We start from the raw sequence: 24,795 nt of genomic DNA, 5'->3' as shown, positions 1-24,795 counted from the left end.
GGCGGGCCCCTGCGCCGCGGGGGAGCCGCCGCGGCCGCGGGCAACCGCCCGTCGAGGCCCTGCCGCCCCCGGGCGGGAGAGCCACCGGGGCCGGGGCAGCCCGCGCGTCCGGCCCTGCTCCGCTCCTCTGCGGGTCCCGCAGGTGTCGTGGCGGCGGGAGGGAGGTTGGGAGAGGTGAGGGTTCGGTATCCCTGCAGGGATCCTTTGGGGACTGCAGCTGGGATGCAGCCCTAGAAAGGGGCAACGACGTGCTCGAGAGGGGACCCGGAGCGCCCCGAAGCAGGTTAGGAGCCTGGGGCGAGGAGCTGTGGTCATGGGGCCATGTCCTCGGGCACAGCGAAGGACCAGAGTAAGGGCACAGCAGGCGAGATGGACACTGGGAGGAGGAGAAGGAGGGTGCAGGTGGGAGAGAGGAGAAGACCCTCTGCAAGGTGAAGATGGAGCTCACTTCCTGAAGGAAGGGAAAAGGGGAACTATTGGTTTGGGGATCTCCAGGGGGGATGCGGTAGGATCAGAAGAGGACTGGAGGCAGGTGGGAGAAGAAGGCTGGCTGAGAGGAGTAGAGGGAAGAGAGGCAGAAAGGGATGAGAAAACCAAGGCAAAAGAAAAGAAGAATGAATCAAACAGAGGGTGAGAGAACAGTAAAGTTAAATATGAATATGAGACTCCATGGAAAACTCATGAAAAAAATAAGGTAATATTGCAAAAGAGAAGGAAAAGAAAGAGAAAGAAAAACACCAGCAATAGATCTGTGGACAAGAAAGGGAGAAAATGCAGAAATGTCCAGTGTGTGTGGGGGGGGGAAGGAACTAAAATCAGCAAGTGAAAATGAAAGATCGGGAATTTCAGGTTGTTTATGGAGAACACAGCTGTTGCATTCACCCGACAGAAACCCTCCTGCTGTAGAGATAGGAAAACAGATCTCAGCTTCCTGACAGAAAGAAAAAAAAAAAGGGCCTGATTTTCTTTATACTATAACAAGAATAAATAAAAGCCCTTGGACTTAGCTCTGTGCCCAGTAGTGTTTGTCTCATGGTTTGCACTGGAGGCTCCTTTGGGCAGAGAGCATTTCTTCCTTTCTCTCAGTGCACTGCACATGCTTTACGAATCATAAATAATAATAACACAGTAGGTTCCAGCTTTGAAATGTGGGTCATATCATTTCTTTTCTACCAGTTCAAATACAATTTATTATCTACTTTATATAGAAACAGAAGCAGCGCTATCTTTCCCTGTGCTGTAAAATTGAACACTATCAAGATTTCCGTGTCTGCTCTGCATTCCTGCCTTTAGGTACCCTATCACTGCCCGACAGGGACTTTGTTAACCTACCTGGACTTTTCCTTCTTTAGTTCAGATTCTTTTCTTTCTGTTATCGTCAGAGGCAAAATCTAAATTACCTTCATGGTGTATGATAGGGTCCAGAGGTTGTATAGAAGCAGGTGAGGCTTCCCCTTTGCCTTTTTGTTTCTTTTTAATGAAACAGACGGGCTCTGTTTGAGAGTTTCTCTTTCCAAATCAATTGACATTTCCTTTGAGACTAATATTGACTAATTTTGCCAGCTGGTGTTTAGAGCCACATGAAAAAGCCAAGATGTAGTTATAGACAAAAATAGGCAACGGGCATGCTGTGGATGGCTTTCTTCCTGTGGTCTGGCTGCTGTGCCTCTGACAGGGATTTTTCCTTACCAAAATTCCCTTTAGTCAAATTCCCGTGCACAGGTATAGCCAGTGCTGCAAGAGCAAGACAGCAACAACTTTGTACTGCTTCAGAAGTATGATTACTCCTGTCCCCTATCTCCTGCTACTCTCCTCTATCAACCACCATCAGAGCCATTCAAGGATCTTTGGCAGAACCAGTGGGAATTTGTTTCACTGCGGAATAGTTAGCCAAGAGGAGCCTTTCATTGATACGCGTTGCTGTAAAGCCTTCCAGCATTGCCTCTGTTTTCCTGACTGTGCAGTAGCTTCTTTGTTTTAAAAGGGAGATAAGGACTTTGTGCGCCTTCAGAAGCGTGACTGCCATTTCAAATTATTTCAGAGATTGAATCATCAGTATGCACTGAGCTTGCTGTACCAGCACTTTTACAGGCAACTGTAGCTACATTTATCACTCAAGCAGGCTATAACTGTAGGGTGTTTTTTTTCTGATACTTTGGATTTTGAGAAACGTACACTCAGTGCCTGTTCGTTTGTGTGTGTCCATCTTTCTGTTGTTCTTATCAACAGTTTCCTTCCCGCAGTGGCCATTTCTCTCAGACCAGCCAACGGGCAGGTTTCACACTGTTCGCACATGAAAGCACAGTGTGCTTTGAGGACTGGCTTCCTCTCCAAGGAAAGTAAATGTTTCCGTCTCTGCTCTGCATCTTGGGATCTTCCAGAGATGGGTGACATCAGCTTTCGCCAGAAGATCCAGGTCACCTTGCCCGGGAAAACTTGGTTGCAGTTCTTCCCTACTTAGAGTTACTTCCAGGTCTCTAGCGCCAATGAAATGGTCTTGCAGCCTCCCCATGGAGCATGTTTCCAGTGCATTGTTCCATGTGCTGGCAGATGCTAACCTTGATTCAAGCTCTCGCTCTTCCCAGATAATCACCTGATTTTATCAGATTTTGGACATTAACATTGATATCTGACCAACATTAATTAAAATTAAACTTCCCTTCATGCCAGGGAAGTTACACTGGTGCGGAGACAATCAGAATCAGGCCCTCCCTCAGAAATGTTTAACTTTTATGTGGAAACTATTCAGTCATGCAGCCGCCTGACAGGTGTTACTCTGTCTTAGATCTGGGGTTGTGAAGTAAGTAATACCTTGGTTGCATGTAGCATAATCTTGGGCCTTCTAAGGCATTGTCAGATGTACGAGTGTGTGATAGGGCAGAGATGGTAAGAAAAAAAGCAGATTATTGAAAAGCTATTGTGCAGAAGAATGTAAATGTATGGTACTGATCTGAGTACCCTATCATATCCCCCACAAGCTTCAGATTTGACCCTTTATTTACAGTCTGCTAGGGACAGCGAATCTGCACAATAATTTTGGCCATCCATAACAAATGAATATGAACTATCACATGTACAAACACTCTCTTATAATTACACCTTCTTTAGTTCTCTCTAATTATATTTATTGTAATTGTTTGAAGTTTGTTATTCTTCACTGAGCAAAGAAACACTTTCGCTGAGAGGTTAGTGGAAGCAAAGGAAATGTGACTGATAATGTTCAGAAGCTGCTGATGTAAATGTAAATGATACATCTCTTCTATCATTATGCATAAACGTGTAAGCTTTGATGCTGTGCACTCAGGTTCTGCCACATGCTCATCTGGAGTAACTTTGTTTGCGTCACTAGAGTTATAGGGAATTTGTGCAAGTACAAATGAGAAATGAATTCGGCCTTTAATTTATTGCATGCCTGCAAGGAATTCATCACACATACATCAACACAGTAATCGTTTTAATAACAAAACTTTCACTATTTTAGTAAGTTCAGACTGAAGAGCTCAAACACAGTAAAAACATTCATGAGTGGTGATATACCTCCTTAAGACATAAGAATTTTATTATCATCATTTTGCAGATGGGACAGCTGAGAAACTGCAAAATGAGGCAACTTGTCTAAAAACAAACAGCACATCTTTTCACAGAGCAGACTGGAAAAGACCTAAGAATAAATCGAAATAGAAGCTAAACTTTGGCCACAAGTGGGCACTCCGTCACGAAGGGAAGCAATATGGGTGCAGTAAGAGGTTTTAAATTGAAGTCAATGACTTCTTGCCTGTTCCTGGTAAAATTTCCTTTCTAGGAAATAAGCTTAATGCTGCACAAATATATCTCTGGGTAAATGCCTATATAAAAATTAGCAATGATCTGTTTGTCTCATCTAATGGTTTTGGTAATCAGATGGAATCTTACTTTTGCTGAGCAGTAGGAGAGACCCCTTGAAAATTTGGCTCAGGAGTTAATATTTATAAAAGCAAGAGTTGTTCCCACTTGTTTTTTGTTTGTTTCTTTTTATGTGAGAACTTTAAAGTATGAAAATACATAGTGCTTGCTGTTAAACACTTGTGTGCTCCAACAGCAGAGCAAGCTGGAGCACAGGAGAGGCCGGACGGCGGTTCAGTGCGCTGCCAGGGTTCTTGGGTTCGGTGTGCTTCCCCATTGAAGTGGCCTTCGAGGGGAATGCATGCCTGTGTTTGCAGGGAGCAGATGTTTTGCAAAATGTTTGCTTTTGTTCAGGCTTTTTTCAGGCACAGAAGACAACAAAGCTGATTCTTTGATAAGGACATTCAAGGTCAAGGCAGAGACCATCAAACCCACCCTGTACTGGCTCCAGAGATGTGGTAACAGCTTTCAATCATTCCTGGCTGGAGCTAGGCTAAAGCAAGTGATCTATGGGTGAAAATGAATGGGTTTAAGAGAGTTGAGGCTCTGTGTACAGGTACAGAAATTAACAGGATGGTGAATCTGTAGTGTATCTGCTTCTCCTTGGTACTGACCACAATATACTCTGTTACCACAGAGTAAATTCAATATAATTTATTCTCTTTATGGAAAATGGGTACCCTTCTTCACATTTACTGTGGGTGCTGAGTGGTAGGTGCACACAGGCAATAATTATATGCCAGCTTTTTCCTATAGCAATTTGCTTTTGTGCCCAGTTTTCCAATTTCTTGCAGTGTTTTCAGTTAATGCAACAGCATATTTGAGCGGATGTCCAAGATTTTGTTCCAAAGAAGTGATGAATTTCTTGTTGCATAACGCCTGGCACACTTCCCATATGACACAGTGCTTCCTGAGACTTCAAACAGGCTCAGAATGAGCTGCCTTTAGCTGTACTAGGCTTATTCCCTGGGGATGCCAGCCAGCCCATCTCTGATTATGTCCTACTGGTTACTTGATGTACCATCTCACCTGTGCAAACTCATAGGCTATAGGTTTAGAGGTGACCGATTCCTTCTGCACTGTATGTCCCCTCCTAAAATGATAGAAAAATAAATTGAATATTTTGATGTTACCAAACTGCTAGATAATGCTGAAGTAGGAGCTTTAATGCATCATGAAGCAGAAGGCTAAGTTATTAAAGATTCATCCAAGATTCCTTACTTTCAGTGACTGAAATGAGCCAATATGTATGTGTAATAGACAAAAGAAAGAAAATTTCTTTTACAGTGGCAAGACTTAAGAATAACAGCAACCATGGGATCATCTCAGACCTTCTGTAGATCAGATCTTTACATTTCACCCATTTAGCCCTAAATGAAGCAAGATGCATTTTTTAGTAATCTTGAATCAATTTAGCTGTATACTCTCAAAAAATAAGCAGATTACTAGTCCATCTATTTAATTATCAAAGTTCACCAATGAGATGTCAGAACAAGGGATGGTTAAAAAGAGAGATTAAGTCACCCGAATGCACCATTCATCATCTTCTATTTTCATTTTATAGATCTTGTAAAAGAAATTTCTGTACCTCTTTCCTAGTGGCAGACAATTGTAGGCAGAAGGATTTATAGCATAGAAGCTGTTCAGAATAAGAGTTGGAGTTCAGGAAAGACTGTGGAAGCTCAACAGAAAAGCCTAAGATAGCTCAACACCTATTTCCAAGCAATTTCACAGTTATAAGGTGCATACATAATCTTTTTTCTATTATGGCTGTCTTAATTCATTATACTCAGCGCAGCAAGTTACATACTAAACGGATTCCTCAGCTTGACTGGAGTACCATTCCCACCTTTAGTCCAAAGCCTGGTTACTCTTTGTTAATTATAAACTGTGAGATGTCATTTCAGACCTGGATAGCATCCTGTGGAAGACAGAATTTGGCTAATAATGGAATAATTTACTTTACTTCACTGAATTTTGCTGACAGTTACTGCAGCATAAGATCAAAGACAACAGGAAACAAGGCATTTTTAGCACTGCAGAGTGTGATAGCTTTCTTCTAGGCAGAAATAGCCACTGAATGTGTTGGCACCACGTACTGGAGAAGCCAGGCACCTCCTCCAATATTAATTATTCGGTTCCAGGAGCCATGGAACTGCAATCTGCTGTACCTCATCACAGTGTAGAAAGAGCATCTCCTGTAAATTTTATGAGTCCTACTCGAGGCATGAACTTCTCCATGAGATCCAGCACCCTTTGGTGAGACAAATTATATGTTAACTCTGTGGACTAACAAGAATATGTTTTGCTCATTATCACTATTTCTGGCCTTATTATGGGACTATTTATGGCCACTTGTCCAACGAAAAAAACTGTGAGCCCCATAAGCCTCATAATTCAGCTGTGGACAAAACAGCCGTGAGGGAATATGATCTTGAAATGCCTTTTCCATGTTCACCTAGCTTCCCTAGTGCAGCTCACAGCAATGATAGCATTGTATTTATGGCTGAAAAAAGTATGAATCTGACTTCTATAGCTGTTTGAAATAAATCAGGAATAACAGTTTGCAAAAGCCTTTTCACTGAGAAGAGGAAGAGGCAGTAATTAGAGAGAACATGGGAGCTAGAATCCTTTTTTTGTTGTTGTTGGGAGTTATACCAAGTGTCTTGCCACCAACATGGGTGTAGTCAAGCCTAGCCTTGTTGTGAAAGAACACCCAGCTTCTGCTGATCTTCCCTGCGAGAGGTGAGGAGACATTCCTCTTCCCTCTTTCAGTCGATCTCTGACCAGCAAATCATGTGGAGGCTTTGCTGGATACATGCACTTTACTCTGATCATTGTCATCCCATTTAAGTCCATGTCATGTCCTCTGTAATATCTAGTTATTAGTTGATAGAGACCAGATAGTCCAAATGTCTTGTTCTGAACTTAGGACATAAAAAAAACCATTGTCTGTAGATTCAATAGCAGGTTAACTCTGTATTTTAAAACAATCAAATGGAGTTAAAATTCAATGTGTAAGAAATCAATAGATTGGAGCAAATGTTCTGTCTGAAACTGTATGTACTTAACCATCAAGCAGTTGGGAATTTTAGAAGGCTCTAAAAGGGAGAAATAACATTGTCCTGGTTTTGATAAAATGCAGCCAGCACAGGCTGCACAATTAGCACGAATTCACTTATCAGGAAGCATAAATGCCTGTATATATGTACTGATATAAATATATGGTATTTATTTCACTATAAATAACTGAGTGGATAATAGATTCCATTTGAAATTAAGCTATCACTCAAGGAAGACATTTTCTTGCCCATGTGGCACTCAAACTGTTGGCTAATTAATATAATAGTTTCCTGTAGAGAATCCAGGTTCTTTTTAACTAGGACAGACAGTCATCTCTCAAATCTTTGTTCAGGGTCATAGTTGGCATAGACTTCAACTCACAGTTGCCCACAGAATCCAGTTTTGGTCACTGCTCATTTTTGTTCTGATGGAAGCTCTAGAGATACTGATCTTCTCAAAGGCAACGGGAAGACTCCCACTGACCTAACCAGGTATCTTACTGTAAGCTTTAATCCAATTTTTAATCAAGAAGGTAATGCAGAGTAATGAACAAATATGAAAATATCTCATTTTCCATACTATCAAGAATATTTATCTCATACTTGGGATTGTTCTGTACATGTTTTCCTGATACAACCTTCCAGTACCACAGTGCTGATATTATAATAAACTCCCAATATCTTCCATTTTCACTTTGGACTCCAGTCATGCATTCTGATTAAAAATATGAAGGAGAGTATCTAGGAAAAAAAAAATCAAAGTGGAATATCATGTTTTAATGATACCCATTGGAGTGCAGCACTTTTAGCAGAATTTCTAAGCAGTTGCCTCTGAGGATAAATTATACCATCCCTTTTTGGGGGGAGATTATTGTCCAAATTGCTGCAGTGTGGAGTTGATAATTTATCAGCTGTTCCTGTGCCACAAACAGGAATTAGAATATATATTTTGCAGGAAGCTTTGTGGGAATATTTGACAGAGGAATAAAGGAGTATGTATCCCAGGGAGGAGAATTTAGTGCATATCCAACCATCTCTACAGACCTATTATTTAATCCTAATTCTTTTAGTAAGCTTTGGTTCAGTATTCAGAAAAGGACAAAACAAGAAATAATGTATGATAACCATTAATTAGTATATGGTAACTGTTGGTAAGCACGAGAACTGGTTACCCAGAGAGATTATGAAGTCTCCATCTTCAGAGATATTAAAAAAATGTCTGAACACAGTCCTGAGCATCTGCTCTAGGTGACCCTGCTTGAGCAGAAGGGCTGGACCAGATAATTTCTAAAGGTTCCTTCCAGCTTCAGCCACTCTGTGTCTGTGTATATTAGTGACAGCAAATGATAAAACTGTGAGTAGCACTTTAGGGTTTAACAGTACCTGTTACAAGAAGCTCATGCATATTGAGCACAAGTTAAGCTACACAGAGGTTAGGTGATCAGGTAAGATCAGTGGGACACAAATTTCCACAGACAAAAAGTCAGAAGAGTCATCCTGATTGCCTGGGAGCCAATAGACTTATTTTTTACCTTGTTGAAATTAAGGTGAGATGAACAGATCAAATTGGAATAGCCTGCATAGATGAACATAACACTTTATTTTGTCTCATTAATTAATTTATATAATGAATTGCAATAGCAAAAGAGGGTCTACATTCATACTGCATTTCTCTTGCTTTGAACTTGTGTTCTTACAGAGTTCCCCATTTACAGATACCTACATCCATCTTAAAATTTATTCTGTAGCCTCAAGGAAATTCAGATCTTTTGACCTAATAGGTTAATTCTCTGGTTTTGTTCTTTAAAATAACCTTTACTTTGGATTTTAAAATTATCTCATTTCTTTTGTTAAAATTTATTTGTATTTTGTACCCACCTAATCATCATTTACATTCATTTCACATTATGTGGTACATGCATTTGCTAGGTCATGCCTGTATTGATTTATTCTTTATTTAGTCATCCTATTTCATGATCAGATTATAAAGTAAAATTGTTTTTGTCTGTTACTGTAAAAGCAAGATATTTAAAGAAGTACTTTAATCTTTTATAGTTTCCCAAATAGTGTCTAAAAATCAACGTATGTGCACTGCCATTTTGACCTAATATTCACATTTAGAAAATGATTTTGTAATATTTTTGGGGGGGGTTGTCATTTTTACGTTATGATACATTACCCAGTATTCACTAAAAAATATCATACTGATCTGTTAGACCTTCAGCACCAGCCATGGAAAGAAAGTTGGGATAATATGCACAGACAAGGCATAACCATTGCAACACTGTGCATTACAGTCCCATCAGCTAGCCACCTAATAGAGCTCATAGCTTATGGTTAGGCACCTAAGAACAAGTTCCACAAAAAAACCCCACAAACAGCCACTATACAGGGTCCAACAAAAGGCCCATCCAGCTTGTCTCCTTATCCAGTCTCCAGCTCAGTGGGGTTGACTGGCAAGGTGGTTTTTCCAGCATGAGAGATATCCCTTGCATTGTGGGTGTGCTGACCCCTGCAAATTCCCCAGATGTTGGAAATGGCTGTTATTTTGCTCTATTTTCTGATTTGTTCCTAATAACTCTTAGTAGCTAATTTGCTGTGTTTTTTTTTTTGTGTTATATCCTTTTAGTAAAGCTGAATGCTATTAAATACTTCACAATACAGTTGAGAATACCCGCGTGGGACGACCTAAGGGTTGGTTGGGGGTTTATTTTGGCTGCTTCTGAACACTGTGTTGCTGTTTTCGTGGAACAGTCTAGGAAGACTCCAGGTTCCCTAGCAGAAATGGCCAGAGGCCATCACTGTATGTGCAGCAGGAGGATTGCTTTTTCCAACCTGCACCTCTTTATCCATACATATCTCATTTTACAACCCAGTCACTTAGCCCATCATCCCTCATAGCCCTGCTACCTTGAATAACTTCAGTTCTTCGTCAGACTTTGTCACCTCACTGCCCCCCTCCTTGTTCAAGGCTACCTAAGACCCAGTGAGTGGTGCAGATCCCCCAGCAGAGCTCTGCAGAACTTTGGTTGCTTCTTTCTCTTGCTTTATTTACTCCTACCCTGTTTGCTGTTTTGTACTGAGCCATTTCTCCATTCCAGCAGCTTCCTTGGCTGTTTTAGTTTCCTTAAGAGTCTTTAAAGTGGGGCTTTGTCTGAAGACTATCTTAAAAATCTAGAAAGAAAAAAACTTCATCTCCTCTGTTGATAAGCTTGTCAACCCCTTCAAAGAATACCAGTAAGTCTAGTGTAAGTCTAGCTTGTCCCACAGGCAACACTGAGTGGAGGCCTGTGCATCACGCCATGCTAGGATGCCTATTCCTCAGTACTGCTCCCTCACTCCACAACTGTTTCACAGTTCAGCTGACAGCTAAGTGGCTGAACCCTTTTTTTCAGAAAGTGGAGGAGGAGCATGTTCTCTCTTGAGTAGCTCAACCTGGCTGTGGAGTGCTCTGTCCTGGCCACGGGAGCCCCCTGTATTCAAAGGAGCAGGAGTCCCTCCTGCCCAGGAGGGTGCTCAAATCTCCAGACCCTCCAGTGCCCTGCTAGGAAGGAAACCTGATCTTAGCAACACTGGTTCACCGAGGGCAGAATATCTCCTTTATTGTAAAGGAGATCAACTGCCAAGAAGAGAAAAAAAAGGTCAGATTCTAGGCCTTGTTCTAGGGTGTATTTCAAATATAGAATGGAAATATTTCTTGAAGGTGAATCTTAAGATGACAGATACAAAGAAATGTCTCTCTGAATCCTGACAGGGCTAAGGTGAAAGAGATGTACAAACCTGTTTAGGACTCAGGGCACTTAGACATACCCAGGAGCAGGTATTTTGGCAGAGGAGCTCAAATGGGATTGCGAGTAGGAAACAGCTGGTGCAAACAGCTTGGCAAAGCTATAGCTAGTTTGGAGAAGATGGAAATGTCCCTTGATGCAGAAGTTAAGCTGTGAGTATTCTCTTTGCTATTCTGTGCAGCAGAGGTTGGAAAGGTTGGTACAGGAAGATTACTGGCTTCTGAAATAAAATTTTATATTTTCTTAAGATGAGCTATAGGGATGGTCAGCGAAAGGTGAGACCATCATAGACAATGGCATAAGAAAGCTGCCCTAGCTACTGGATGATCTGACAGGTGGCAGTTGACTCCCTAAGACTTCACTCTTTAACCTGACCAACTATGAAAGAAATGACTGGACAGCATATCTGAACAAATACTAACATTTCAGATTTAGGCAACTACAGTGGCAGTTAGAGGCGTAACCCGCTTTGTGGATTTGGCACTTGATCTTCTTGTCATAGGATGACGCCTCAGCTGTTTTTAATACCTTAGCTCAAAAATCCTGGGCAGCTAAATAATGCATAGTTAGTGTGGTAGAGAGGAGTGGGTTAATAACACCCTGAAGAGTTTGTGAGCCTCCTACTGAGGCAAGCAGTATTCTGTATCCAGAAAGCTGTCATCAGAAATCAGCATGTGTGATCTGAGTGAGGTATAGTCATAAATGCTATGTAATTGTTTGGGGACTAATTGTCTCCCACTTTTTTCTTATTGCTGTAATTAGTGAAGAGGAAGGTACACACCAGTTAAGGCTGTGAGAAAATACCTTGTCCAGTTCTGATCCTCTTGCATGTTACCTAGAGCTCTAACTGTTGTGAGGGTCAGGTGGTTTCTTACAGGAGTATGCCTCAGCTCTCTCCAAATTATTATGAGCATATATTATTTCTTGCAAGCTTTACAAACTTCTGTGCAATGTCTAAACAGCTACAAAACGTCTGAGACGGCTGGCAAAATGCAAATGTCCTGAGATGGCTCATTTGTCATTGTCAGTGAAAACCTGTGAGGATTCTTCCTTTTGTCAGAATTATTTTCAGGAGCCCTAATTTAAAAAGCTGTGTAAGAATGTGCTTACATTCAAGTACATTCATAGTCTGGGAAAGCTGATGGAATTGTACATTATCATTAGGCACACGCGTCAAACCCTAATAGACTGGACCTGAGTCTGTGAGTGTCACTTTCTCAGTCTGAAGGACTGGCAAGGGTGTCTTGCCCATTTGTAATACTTCTTTCAGTCATTTGCTAACTAGCTGGCAACAGCTAAAGCAGTTCACTGATTACAGCTATAAATGTTTGTGTTGAGGGGTTCACCTCTGAGCCTAGCGCTGTTATCTGCAGTGACTGCAGCGACTTTTGTATGGGTTCCTGACAGCAGCAGTAGGACTCATTTCACCCAGCTTCGAACACCTGCCTCTGAGTTTGTCGCCAAGACTGTTTAAAGTTGGTGAGGGAAACAGGCACTTGAAGAGGGTGATTCATCTGGCTTGTTTTAATCATCTGCTTCAAGATGAGATAAATCGTGCTATGGAAATGTTTTTTTCTGTCTACTAACTATGCAGAAAGTGTAAATGACTGTCTCAGATGAGTCTGCAGAGCAGATGTCTCAAACTGCTAAGATGAATGCCACCCTTGGTTTCTATCAATATCACGTTTAGCCTATACAATGAGGTACAGTGTGGCCCTGTACCTCATTTATTGGGCTAGCCATGCACAAGAGATTTAAGCCTTCAGGCACTTCTGAAGTGGTCTAGACATGTTTTTTAAAGGAGATACCACTACAGGGTGGATTTCCTCTAACCCATCTGTAGTTAGCAGGTAAGGGCACTTTATCTAAGGCATATACCTTAGGAGTTTGTTCCCATGGACTCATCAGAGAGTCTGGGGTTATGAGTTCAGGTGTAGGTGTCTATTGCAGGTGCCTGAAGTCAGCTGAAAGGAGTCTCACCCTTAATGTTCCTGCTATGGAGAAACACAGAAGTGTTTCTGGAGGGCCTCCTAGTAGATGATAGCATTGGCGGTAGCACTGGAGGTGATTTCTTTCCGTTGCTTCGGAATGCCATGAGAGAGAGGTTGGACTAAGATAGGAGAGAGGAATGATTCCAGCTGGGACTAACGAAACAGGAGAATGAACAAACAAAAGGGAGATTGAAGAGCTAAATTTTGTAAAAGAAAGATAAAGCATTTTTCCTTTATCTCAGCATCGTGGTTTATTCTTTTGGGGGGTGCCATACCGTACAGAGTAGCCTACTGGAAGGGGCAAAGGAACTAGTCCACTGAAAGCCTGGTGGAGGATACCCAGAAATAGAATTCCTAAATGCCCTGCCTTATCCATTCTGGGAAGCAGTTTTGCCATCCCTAAATTGATGTGGAGTGTGGTATCAGCTGGCCCTTGTGAAGCATTAGAAAGAGAATGAGGAGCTTCCCATCTGTGTCCAGGTTTGATGGAGCCCCTATCTGTGCACCTAAGACATGGACGAGGAGAACAGTCCTCACAGGGGCATAGGGATTAGGCAGGGAAAGTTACAGCTCTGGGTGTTACACATGTTGGCTGGCAGGAAAGTCCCAAACAGTAAGTGAGAGGATGGGACCACAGGGGTTTATATCCTCTTCTACAGCTGCCTCAACTTCCAAAGACAATCCAGCTTCTTGGGACAGAGTAAGTCCCAGGCTTCCTCCAGGACAGTGCATCATCCACAGGAAAAGGCTATACCCATTTGGCATCCAGCCTTCAGTGGTGAGCACAGGAAATCATGCATACAGGATGCAGTTTAGCTGGAGGACAGTTAAAAAAGGCCCATCTTATAACTCTCAATCACTAGGACAGTTATTTTTATCAAACAATATAGGGCTCTCTCAGTCCATCATCGTGGAACCCCTCATGCCTGGGATAAGCTTATACTTCATCCAGCAAGCAAATTAGGTCACCAAAGAACAAACATCCCTAAAAATGTAGGCCTTGAGCTGCAAGATCACTTTAGAAGTGATACATGCAGTATCGTCTTTTGCTGAGAGTGGACATCTTTGTTCATATATTTAACACAAGGCTAAATGGTTGTGGATGAGTTGTTATGCCTATGGACTACTGAGAAGATCAGTAAAATTTTGCTTTATTTCATACAGAATAATTGCTATGGAATACCATAAGAGGTAGTGATATTTGCACACGAGCTAGCCACATGAACAGACTGACTTATGAGTGGAGCGGGAGAGCAGCCCTGAGCCCTAGGTAGGGAAAAGATCCTCACCACAGTGTCCATTGTAGGGTGTTCACCAAACACAGCATTATTTTTTATTGAGTGTCTGGTGGATCTGATAGGGTCCTATGGCACTTAGTGAGTTCCATAACCTACAGAACCAGAGGGTCAGACACGCTATCTTGCTGTCGCAGTGGCCAGTTCATAATTTAGGAAAAACGTTACAGCTTCAATGTTGTAGTTCAGCACATGGACCCATCTTGGGTCCTGGTGGCTTAAGGCACGTTCCCTTGTGTTAGATATCTTTAACAGGAGGGGATTAAATACTGATTTCCCACATCCTGGGGAAATAACTGCAGAGAAGAAGGGAATGAAGGATACTCTTCTGGCTGCCTTCTGGAAGAAGGAAAATTTTTGCCTAACTTTGGGAGCTCTTTCAGAGATGTTAACTGTAAGTGAAGGAAGGCACTTCCTTGTACTGAGAGAGTGACACAAACCCTGTCCTAAGCCTTCTGTATAGGCTAGCTGAGATGGCTCTTCACATGGCACCTGGGCTTTCATGGATTAGTCTTTTATATGCCCTTGGTTGCACTGGAAGCATGCCAGAAGGGCAGCCCACTGTAACAGTCAAGAGATGACACTCATGGAGTCCTGTGACTTCCACTGAGTACCTTGACTCCTAAATTTGAGGGAAGAGAGGGCTTTCAGCTGCTTGGATGGAAATGCCAAAAATTGCTTTGTGGGTCTGTTCTTCAAAGCTCAGATTTTCAAAGTCCAAATACCTGATTCCTGTTGATTCTCTGCAGTTTGTTGTGGTCTGCAAAATGTTGGGTGTTACAGTGCCAAGGTGCATTGGAAGAGCTTTCAGGGAAGTTGAAAATTCAGTAATCATTGCAGGATTTGCGTGGTGGCTAGTAAACACAGCACTAGCATCTGCACATTACTTGGTGAAGTTAAGAGAAATACAGGTATCATTGTTCTGTAAGCTGAACTCTGACCAGTCTATGCAATGAATGAGGCAAGAAGCATTAGCTACATGCAGTGATGTAAAGAAAATGTATTAAAGTAATTTTGAACAAACTAAGGCTACACAGACAGCTCTATTTTATTTCTAGGAACTTCTAACTTTTAGCAGATAGGTTGTAATCTTTTCAATATATGCCTAGTACAATGCCATGTTAACTTTGGATAATTCATTGGCCTGCTGGTGCATCTCTGTTTGTATGGGAAGTTGCTCAGTTTTCTCTTTGAAAACTGAAATAAATGAAGAGATCTGCAAAGTTCCCTCTTTTAAAGCCATCAGAAAAACACCAAGAAAACTCTAGATGTTTGTTTACCTTTGCTGCTGTACTCTTGTATGCTTCTTTTTTGATCCCAAGAAGCCAAATAGAGACCGCAGTTTTGGAAAACATTCTGAGTATTCAGTATGATTGGGTGTTTTTTTCTGTTATAAAATACAGCTTTACTGGGCAAACTTATGGTACTGTTAGCTTAGATCATCCATTTCTCTGAGAATCATAGGATGGTAAGGTTGGAAGGGACCTCTGGAGATCATCTAGTCCAACCCTCAGCATAGCCCATACAGGGATTGAACCCACAACCTTGACATTAGCAGCACCACACTCTAACGAACAATTAATTGTTCTTCTCCCTGGCATAAACCTTTTCTTTACTAATGTATTAGCTTGTACACATACCAAATTAGGTTAATGTGAAATAAGAAGTATTAAAATATTGCCCATTCAAACTACTGATTCCCATCAGTATAAAAGGAAGGAATTTTTGAGTACAGATCTCTCTCCTGGACACCGAGATCAGGAATAATGTGCGTGCGAATCTGGGCTTTCTGAGCAACATCCTCGGCTCCGTTATGTCAGGGCAAACCTGAAGTCAGGGTGCTGAGTCGCAGTTGGTGTAGGCCTCAAGGAGAAGTCAGGGTTCCTGCTCTGAGATGCTCTGGTTGTTGCAAGTTGGTTACAGTCTCAAAAGAGCAGTTTTGCTAAGGATTGTTGGCATGCTTGGTGATCCAAGCTCAGCATTAATCATGCTCCTTACTTTGCAGTGGTCACGCTTAGCTGTAAGATTAAATAAATCGTCCCCTCTCTCCTCCTGAAGAAACATCATGTGGCATAAGCTGCCTGATTCTATATATTGCAGGACAATAATAATTGCAAGTGTCGCTGTAATCCTCTTTGCTGCTTTATTAAATTCAATGCCATATTTTGCATTCATTTGCATGTCCAAGAAGCATCAGTTTGAGTGATCTGTTACATTTTTCTATGTATGCCAGAACAACATGTAATTTCACTTTCCATTTTACCCAGTGGCTCCTAAATCTAGAGGGGATGATTATTATTTACACTGTAATTGTGCCTCAGTTGGGTTGGATGCTTTGTGATGATCTAAAAATGAATGACATTTTGTGGCAAGATCTCATTGTGGTAAAGCTTCAAAAAGGACTTCAAAAGGACCCAGGATTTGAAACTGAACTGATGCCCGGTTCTCCTTTGTAAACCTTATTTTTTCTTTCCACAGGGGATGAGCACTCCCGGGAATCTCCAGCCCCAGCCGAAGCACAGATGCAAGCTGGGGCAGAAGGCAGTGGAAGGGTGAACCGCTGTTGTTGGAAATGCTCCGTGACGCAGCTCAAGAAGTTTTTCTGGGGTGTCGCTGTGGTCCTGGGTGTCTGTTCCTCCTGGTCAGGTTCAACCCAGCTTGCAAAACTGACCTTTAAGAAATTTGATGCACCCTTCACTCTAACATGGTTTGCAACAAACTGGAACTTTTTATTCTTTCCTTTGTATTATCTTGGACATGTTTTTAAGTCAGCTGAAAAGCAGTCTCCACATCAAAGATACAGGTATGGGAGCTTTTGTTTTTTCTCCTCTGACACTTTCATGCTACTGTACCTCTAAGCAGATACTTTACTTGAATTTGTCTGTTAAAACAAACTTGTTTTTTCTCTTCAGAGTTGTTACAGGGTGTTCTGAATTCATTCTGTGTGGTCTGCTAGGTGGTATGTTACTACGCTTCATACAATTTGACTTGATCAGTAAGAAGTCCAGGTTTACTTCCAATACATATAAGTCACTTAATGAAGGTGTGCATTTTCTGTCATTACTTTGCAAAAATTTTTTGTCCAAACTTCTGTGATCATCATTTTTTTTATTAATATCTTTCCTCCTCAACCAAACAGCTGATTTCTTTGGCAATCTCTGAGTAAGCTACGCAAGCTCCGGTTTCCAAAATTGCTACTAGTGCAGTTCCTTGAATAGCCAAATGACAGTATTACAGCGTTTTCCTGGCATTGCGCCCTTGACATCTAAGGCCAGACTCTGATCCCAGTTGTACTTGCTCTATTTTGTTTATTTCCGAGAGGAAGCATGGTCATAACTGAAGACGGCGTTTTGTCTTCAGTACCCCTTTCTTTTTTTATAGCAAGCCTAAACGTACAAAGCCTCTTGTGAAAATCCCTGTGTGCCCAACTTCCATGAGGGGCTGGGGATATTCTAGCCCCTTGAAAGAGTGCGCCTGGCACGTGATCCATCATCTCATCTAGTTTTAGCTCAGGAGAGGTGCCTGGGACAGGTGGGATGAATCAGCCACCAAGAAGCCCCATGGCAGAGAGCCTCTGCAACACACAGAAGACTGTGAACAACACTTTCCCCTTCTGTTACACAGCGGGACTCAGGTCCCTTAATGAAGTTGCTCAGCAAGTGAACAGCAAGAAGTACACAATTCTCATCTTCCGGTTGTGCAGCAGTGAGGCAGAAACTCATGAAAGGAAAAATCAATGAAATCAGGGTACACATGATTATACTTTATATTACCAGAGCTAAGATTATGAACATTAGAACTGTGATGCTTACATGTCATTACATTTTCTTAATCCTTTAAATCATCGGGGGCTGTGGATAAAATAAGTTCACTGTTTATTGCAGGTCCTAGAGTAATACTCAGAAGTTTTAAAGAAATTTCTGCAAGATACCATGTTTCCTGCTTTGCACTTCAGACTTCAGTTTCTACTTACTGTTTATTGAATAGTAAACATGGGTGCCTCCGAGATGAGAGAAGTATGGAGGTTAGAAAAAGCAACAGTTTAGTCTAAAAGCAGTAACAAATGCTAGCTGAAAACAGCTACCTTTGGTTTCTTTGGTTTGTAAGTATTTTTCTTTCCAGCTTCCCTCAGATAGTGTTTTAAATACTGATAATTCTGGGGTGAGCAGTTGTGGTTCACCGTATCCCTAGGGTTAAAACCAGAGCATTATACTCTTCATTGCTACAGTTAATTGATATGGCTGGTAATTTTTTTTTTAATTTTATGTCTACTATTTAATTAAATAATGACTGAGCTGAGCAGCAGGTGCAAGTCCTACAGCTTATTTGGGATATGTGTGTGGGGGGGGGGAGGGGGGGAGCATCACTACAAATACACCTGTAGCAGGCTTAGTAAAGAGTGTGCATTTGCCTGTCTGTGTAGCAGATTGAATAGGGTTAATTTACAGGGTTTCTTACTGGCTTCAAAGTACAAACTTGGCTTTGTTTCCTAGCTTTGCCCTAGAGCTGGTGTGTGCCTTTGAGCAGGCCTGTGCAAACCTTTGATTCCTTTGCACTTGCTGTTCCTTCAGGTGGTGCAGCCCTTTGGAGGGAGAACTGTCCCTTAGCACGTGTTTGTGCAGAGTCTCCCTCAGCATGTCCATTATCGAAACAGAGACTATTCAGTGGTGCCGTGCTAACGTTTACCATAATGAGTATTATTGCTCATCTGTGTTCTCCCCTATGACTGAGATTTCACATGCACAAGTCAGAACACTGGATCCCAGGATCCCTTCTTAATCATTCCCTCTTTTTGCATACAGCTATATTTATATATGTGTGTGTATATTTACATATGTTCACATATATGTTGCATGTTGAGACTTTGCAGCTCTATGTGAGGCAATACTGTCTCCAGGAAAGGTTGTACTCCAGGCACAAGCGGACACATTAGGAAGGCTTTGCGTGGGCTTCTGAGTGGTTAAAGTAAGACGGTTCTGACCTGGAACTAACAAGAAACTTGCTCAATCACTTGCTTCTAATTTTATCCTCCATCCTCATCTATATTTTATACATTATCTGAGCTCTCTGGCAGGAACTTGCAAGGAGGTGATAAACAAATAGAGTATAAAGTGGAATTACGATGTCTAAGACACCTCGTTAGTAAGGTAGTAAACGAAGGGATTCTCATGTGTTAAGTACATAGGCTTCTAAAATCCATAAGCACTTAAATCTTTTTGGCAGCGGAGTTCCCAAGGACACGTGCACAGCTGTCTCCTTCTCAGCCCCGACCCTCACCGCGGCCCTGCAGCGCGTCCGTACAGCCGCGGGCTCGGGGCACGGCTGCTGCGCGGCCTGATGCAGCTGGCGTGCTTTGGGGACGCGTGGCTCTCCTTGGAGGGGGCCGCTCCTTACGAAGCACGGCTGCCCCTGCTGCTTTTGTACCCGGCCAGCACGGGAGGAGGAAGGCGCCTGGGCTGCTGCTGCTGCTCGGGGGTAACCGAGTCCGGCTCCCTCTCCTGCTAAGCGCTCTCGCCGCTGGGCCCCACCTGTGCTCACGGCTCCTTTTTGGCCTGCTGGCTTTAGAGGAGGTAATGTTTGCAAAATCTTTTAAAGTATATTTTTGGCATAATTTTACGTTTCAGTATCCCCCTTGTCTTCCCTTTCTTCCTAAAGGTTTTGATATCGAGCTCTCAACAGCTGCCAAAAGCTAACTGGAAAACGTTAGGATGCTATAAACCTTTTACAGTTAAAGGCTATGAAAAGAACAACAGTCATGAGGAAAAAAATATATAAAAGGGGGATCATAAAATGTAGTAGCAGTGAAAAAGGAGTCTGTCCTCCTGCACAGAGATATGCTTACCTTGATTAAATATACCGTCCAAAAACCTTAGTATGATTTTAAATTCCTATTGTATTATACTAGAGACATACTATGCAATATATATAATTTTTGTATGCTTTGTAATCTTACATAACATACCTGCTGCAATCACAAATCTGTTTAAAGCTGTATGTCTTTTTCTCCCATTTTATAAAACATATCAGTAATAAATTTGGCACCAAATCCTTATAGTAGTACCTTACATTTAACAAGAGCTTTATTAATTTTCTTTATAAGATTTTGAGTATTAGACAATAACATAAAGTATTAAAGATTTCTGATTCAACCTTAGTGCATAGTAAGTAGTTTTCCATGTAAGCTCAAGCAGAACAACAGTTTTGTTTGCAGCATGATGGGAGAGCCGCTCATTGTCTCCACTGAGACAATGCTGGATTTTTCCAAATTGTATCCAGACAGAACATGACAAAGAATAAAATTCCCTCTGGATCAGTACTTTTGGTGATGAATCAAGGTGGACCCTAACACATGTGTTCACGTACAGACTACGCTAGGTTCCCTATGCAATTCCATTAAATTTAAGAGTTATGCATAAACTGCGTATCAGGGAGAATTTGTCCCATGATGGGCCAAGTACAGGTCACACAAGACTGTGCTCTTGAAAAGGTGACTCAGAAAATTCTGACAGGCCACAGAAGAGCACTCCAAGGTTATCTCCACTCTCTTACTTCTTGTCTGAGTGCTCAGCAGCTTAAAACAAAATTACCATAACTAGATTAACATAATTTAAACTGTTGTCCAGTCTAGAAATAACACACACACTGATTTATGGGCATAATGGATCATTTAAGAGTACTTCATTTTATCTTCATATTTTTTGCTTCCAAACTGCTCTATAAAATGACGCATTCAACCTGATGGGCTCTCCTCTGTCATTCTTATATTATTAATTTATGAGGTAACATAAATTAAAAGCACTGGAGCTTAAAACTCCCTGGCTGTAGGAAAGATGAAATTAAAATCTCTGTAAGATATTATTTAGCTTTGTGCTGTCCTAGGCAGGAGAAAATATACCACAGCTTTTACAAAGATTCACTCTTTGCATACCAAGGTGAGAACAGCTGGGGATTCTGTGCACATGTTAGCAGCAGAATTCTTCAAAACGTTTATTTCTTTTGATGGTATGGTTTTATGTAATGGTTTTCTGACAAGTAAAGAGCAGGACTTGACAGAATAGTGTGCATGATTATTTGTTTATCTTTTAAATCATGATTTATATTGCATGCAGCAATAGGGCTAAAGGAATTCCTTCTACAGTCTTGAATACAGCGGATGTGTCTGGCAAATGAAAGAATCATCTCAGGTATCTTTTACTGATCTACATTCACATTTGAATGTGTTGAACATGTTCTTTTTCACTGAATCAGTCTCTGTACTGCCTCTGAATTAGCTGCCACTAATTTTTCAGAATTCGAAGATATTTCTTTAAAAAAAAAGACAAAAGTTGAGGGTAACACTGAAATATAGTTTTTTCTTTGGAACCCAGCCAAAATACTGGAGGTAGCAATGGAAGAGGACTAATGTGGATCTCATTTACTCTAATATATCTACAATAACTTCACAAGAGTCACTTCTGATGTATATACACAGATGTTCAGAATTGAGACTTAGATCTTCCTTGGCCAGAAGTGATCAGTGCCTTAGCTTCACATAATATCCAAGAGAATGTGGACCAATTTTTAAATATTTCGTACACATTTCTGCAAGGAGGAGATAAGACGCTAGCCCAGCATCCCCATCTTGACTCACATGAAAGTGCCACTTACTGAACCATCAACACTGCACTCTTCTGCAGCAGTAGTCAGGGAGCTCAGCTACACAGGTGCTGGTAACCACCTGATCATGATGACACTCGAAGCTTTGATAAGGTCAGAGCCTGATTTGGCAAGAGTAGAGACCTTTTGGCTATTGATTTTAAACAGTTTGTATTCATGAGTCTCTTATCCAACAGCACTGAAATGTTGCAGTGTGGTTGACTTTTGGCATCTTACTGATTTATGTTGCTATTTAGGTAGGAACGTCGCCACCAGAGCATACAGTATTACCAGAGTCATAAATAAGCTAGGGAAGCATCCAGATATGATGAATACAAGTGTTTTAGCAAGTATCACCCAGTGGAGTAGCAAATATTTTCCTTCCAAAAACTTTCAGTTTATAAATTTTAATTCAGTGTATCAGCCTGAAACTAATACTTATTTGCTTTGTGGTTCTCAAAACAAAATTGTTTTACAATTCAAGTTCACATTAGCTTATTGGAGGGAAAAAAAAAAAGGTACAGCATCTGATTCGTTCTCGAGTTAGACAGATACAAATCAGGAGGAACTCTAAATTAAATCAGTTCAATCTCCACACCAGTCTGTCTGAACTTGTCTTTGTACTTGGGATCAAAGTAATCAATTAAAAGAAGATGAGTATACTGTTGCTTTGCATAACTAATTGGGTCTTACTATAATGGAAAAATAGCTGATATATTGTGCGAGTGGTTTATCAAACTTCTGGTTATCTATTTCTACCGCAAGTATCTCGACTAGTGTTGACCAATGTTATTCATGGGCAACTGTATCCCTCTGAATAGTCTTCACTGAATCTGCACTTTTCTCCCAGGACTTTTGACTGAAAACAAGACCAGACTGTACTATTAAGAAGCACTAAGTAGCAGTACTAGTGAAGCTTTCTTATGGAACAACGTGGTGTTGGTGGTAAGGGAGGTGCTGAAGGGCATCTGTCAGATGCCCTGCCTGCTGTGCCTAAAGTCAGGTTCAGGCAGGGAGTATTCATTTGAGCTTAGCTCAGCTGAAGCCAAACTGAAATCAGTAAACTTTTTGCTTAATCATGTGGCGTACACCAGTATAAGAGCCATAACAAGGGTGAGAAGCTGTGTATTTTCTTTGGGCATATCAGGGTTCTAGTGCACATGCATTGTGGAAAAGGAAAGATCTTTTAAAAAATGGCTGTTTGGCCTCACTTGTGTAAATTATCACAGAATTGTTACCTGCTGTCATCTTGGGAGGCAAAAGAAGGGGCAACGGGGTAGCAGCCTTACTGCGATAACTGCATCACCCGACTATTTTCCTGCTGTCTTGCTTTTCACCAGTTCTGTGACAATTTTCTGCCTCCTTTTGGATGAGCCAGAAGGATGCTGTTTCTGCAGCTGAAAGGACTCACTGGGACTCTGTTGCCAGATGTCTAGCTTCCTTCCTTCCTGCTCAGATAGATGCTATTTTTAACTTCAGTTTCTCAGAGTTGAGAAATTACTGCTTCCTGATGAAAACCATGGGAACCCCTCTCTTTCCTTGTGAAGATGGTGTGCATCCCAGCAGGCCAGGAGCCCTAAGGATCACAGAAGTTCTGGAGGGAGCACCTAACTGCTAGCTTGAGATTCTTGCTTTTGTTAAAGGTCCTAGCACAGCTATGCAGCATTATGGCCAAATTATAATATGCGCCATCAATTCAGCTGTTTCCCTGGAGAGACTTCTCTAAGGTAATTAATGGATAATGTCATGGTTTCTGGCTCTCTGCAGCTCCTGGTATAAAATTTTCTCAACCAGCTGTCTATGATGTGCTTACAATATGCCTGTTCTTGCAAAAATTTGTAGTCCTCAGGCTCCAGAGTATTTATTCCTGGAGTACCTCCCTGTTCAGGTAAGTCTTTTCTATGTACTGAAGACATCACCAGAGGCTAGATTAGCAAGGAAACTTGCCTCGGCTGGCTCCTCAGTGTCCCACTGCATATTGCAGCCTTGCCATCTTGGAGCTGAATAACCAGTTCCTTGCAAAACACAAGGGGAGGGTAAACACCTAGAGAGGAGATGCAAAAGATGAGGCACAAGGAGGAGACCAGTGAGGTAAACAGTGGGAAAGGCTGAAGAGAAAGAGAGAAAGTCTGTTCACGAAACTCTAGTTGTTATTGGTAGGTCTCTTGTTTTCTCCCCTCTATTGGGAGAAAAGTTGACTGTATTGAAGACATCTTGCTCAGGGAAATCCGTAGATGGGGACTCCAAGTACAGAGAGGGGCCTCCACCTATCCCAGAATTAGATGCCTAACAACATTTGAGGTGGCACTACTCTTGATGTTTTCTACTGGAAAGTTTAAAAAACTTCTCCCTGACCCCTGTTGAAGCTGGTCGCTTTCTGTTCCTCATGTGCCCAGAAGGGAAGCTTGCTATCTAAATCAGGGCTGATAAGGACAGTGGCTGGTAGAGTGCCCCAAAATTAATGCCCAAGTCCTAACTTCTGTGGAGTTAGCTCTCACTGTGTGGGGTTTGCTTGTGGATGTCAGGCATGTAAAGTGATATTTCTATGCTTACCTCCCTTTCTAAACCTGCCCCCAGCTTTTTCCATCTTCTGGAAACACTTTTAAGAGAATTTCTTTAAAATTCTGTTTCAAAAGTTTGTTAATTCCTTCTATTCAGGTAGTTAACACTCCTGTGAGAGCTTATGTCTTAGCCTCTGTGTGGAAACTGTGGTGGTTCCTTTTTAGGAAACTAGTCCTTTGTAATTTAGCCTCTCAATTTTTTGAGAATGTACTTTGAGATTCTCATTGCATTCCAGACCATGATGTAGTGAAAAGAGCTTAATGTTCATGCCTGGTGAAAAGCTTTTTCCTAATTTCAAAATCCTTATTCCAGTGAGGATCACCTCTTTGGCTTTCGTAACCCTCTGGAAGGCTAATGGGGAATAGAAACTAGGTGCTCTGAGCTGAAAAAATGCAGGTTCTTTAACTATCCTTGAGCCTGGTTTGCAAAACTGTTCCACAGATGGTTAGATTAAATGATGTCCTGTAATTTTGTTTTGTCCCATTAATTTTTCATAGTAGAATAAAAGATGCTCTCTCCTCCATATCTACAACACATACTCTAAAATAACCATATTATATACCTAGTGTGAGGTCGTGGT

General features: G+C 41.5%; 1 protein-coding gene across 1 annotated transcript in view; it reads left to right on the top strand.

Moving 5' to 3' along the window:
- Positions 1 to 24,795, top strand: part of SLC35F3 (solute carrier family 35 member F3) — a 189,478-nt gene that overhangs the window by 117,262 nt on the left and 47,421 nt on the right. Inside the window, exon 3 of the mRNA XM_085315469.1 lies at positions 16,497 to 16,821. Coding sequence (XP_085171595.1) covers positions 16,497 to 16,821 — 325 coding nt within the window. The remainder of the gene's footprint in view (positions 1 to 16,496; positions 16,822 to 24,795) is intronic.

The sequence above is a fragment of the Rhea americana genome, unplaced genomic scaffold (assembly GCF_003343005.1).
Source record: "Rhea americana isolate MKP2758 unplaced genomic scaffold, rheAme1 scaffold_43, whole genome shotgun sequence".
Taxonomy (NCBI): Eukaryota; Metazoa; Chordata; class Aves; order Rheiformes; family Rheidae; genus Rhea; species Rhea americana.
This window is presented reverse-complemented; position numbering and strand designations above follow the sequence as displayed.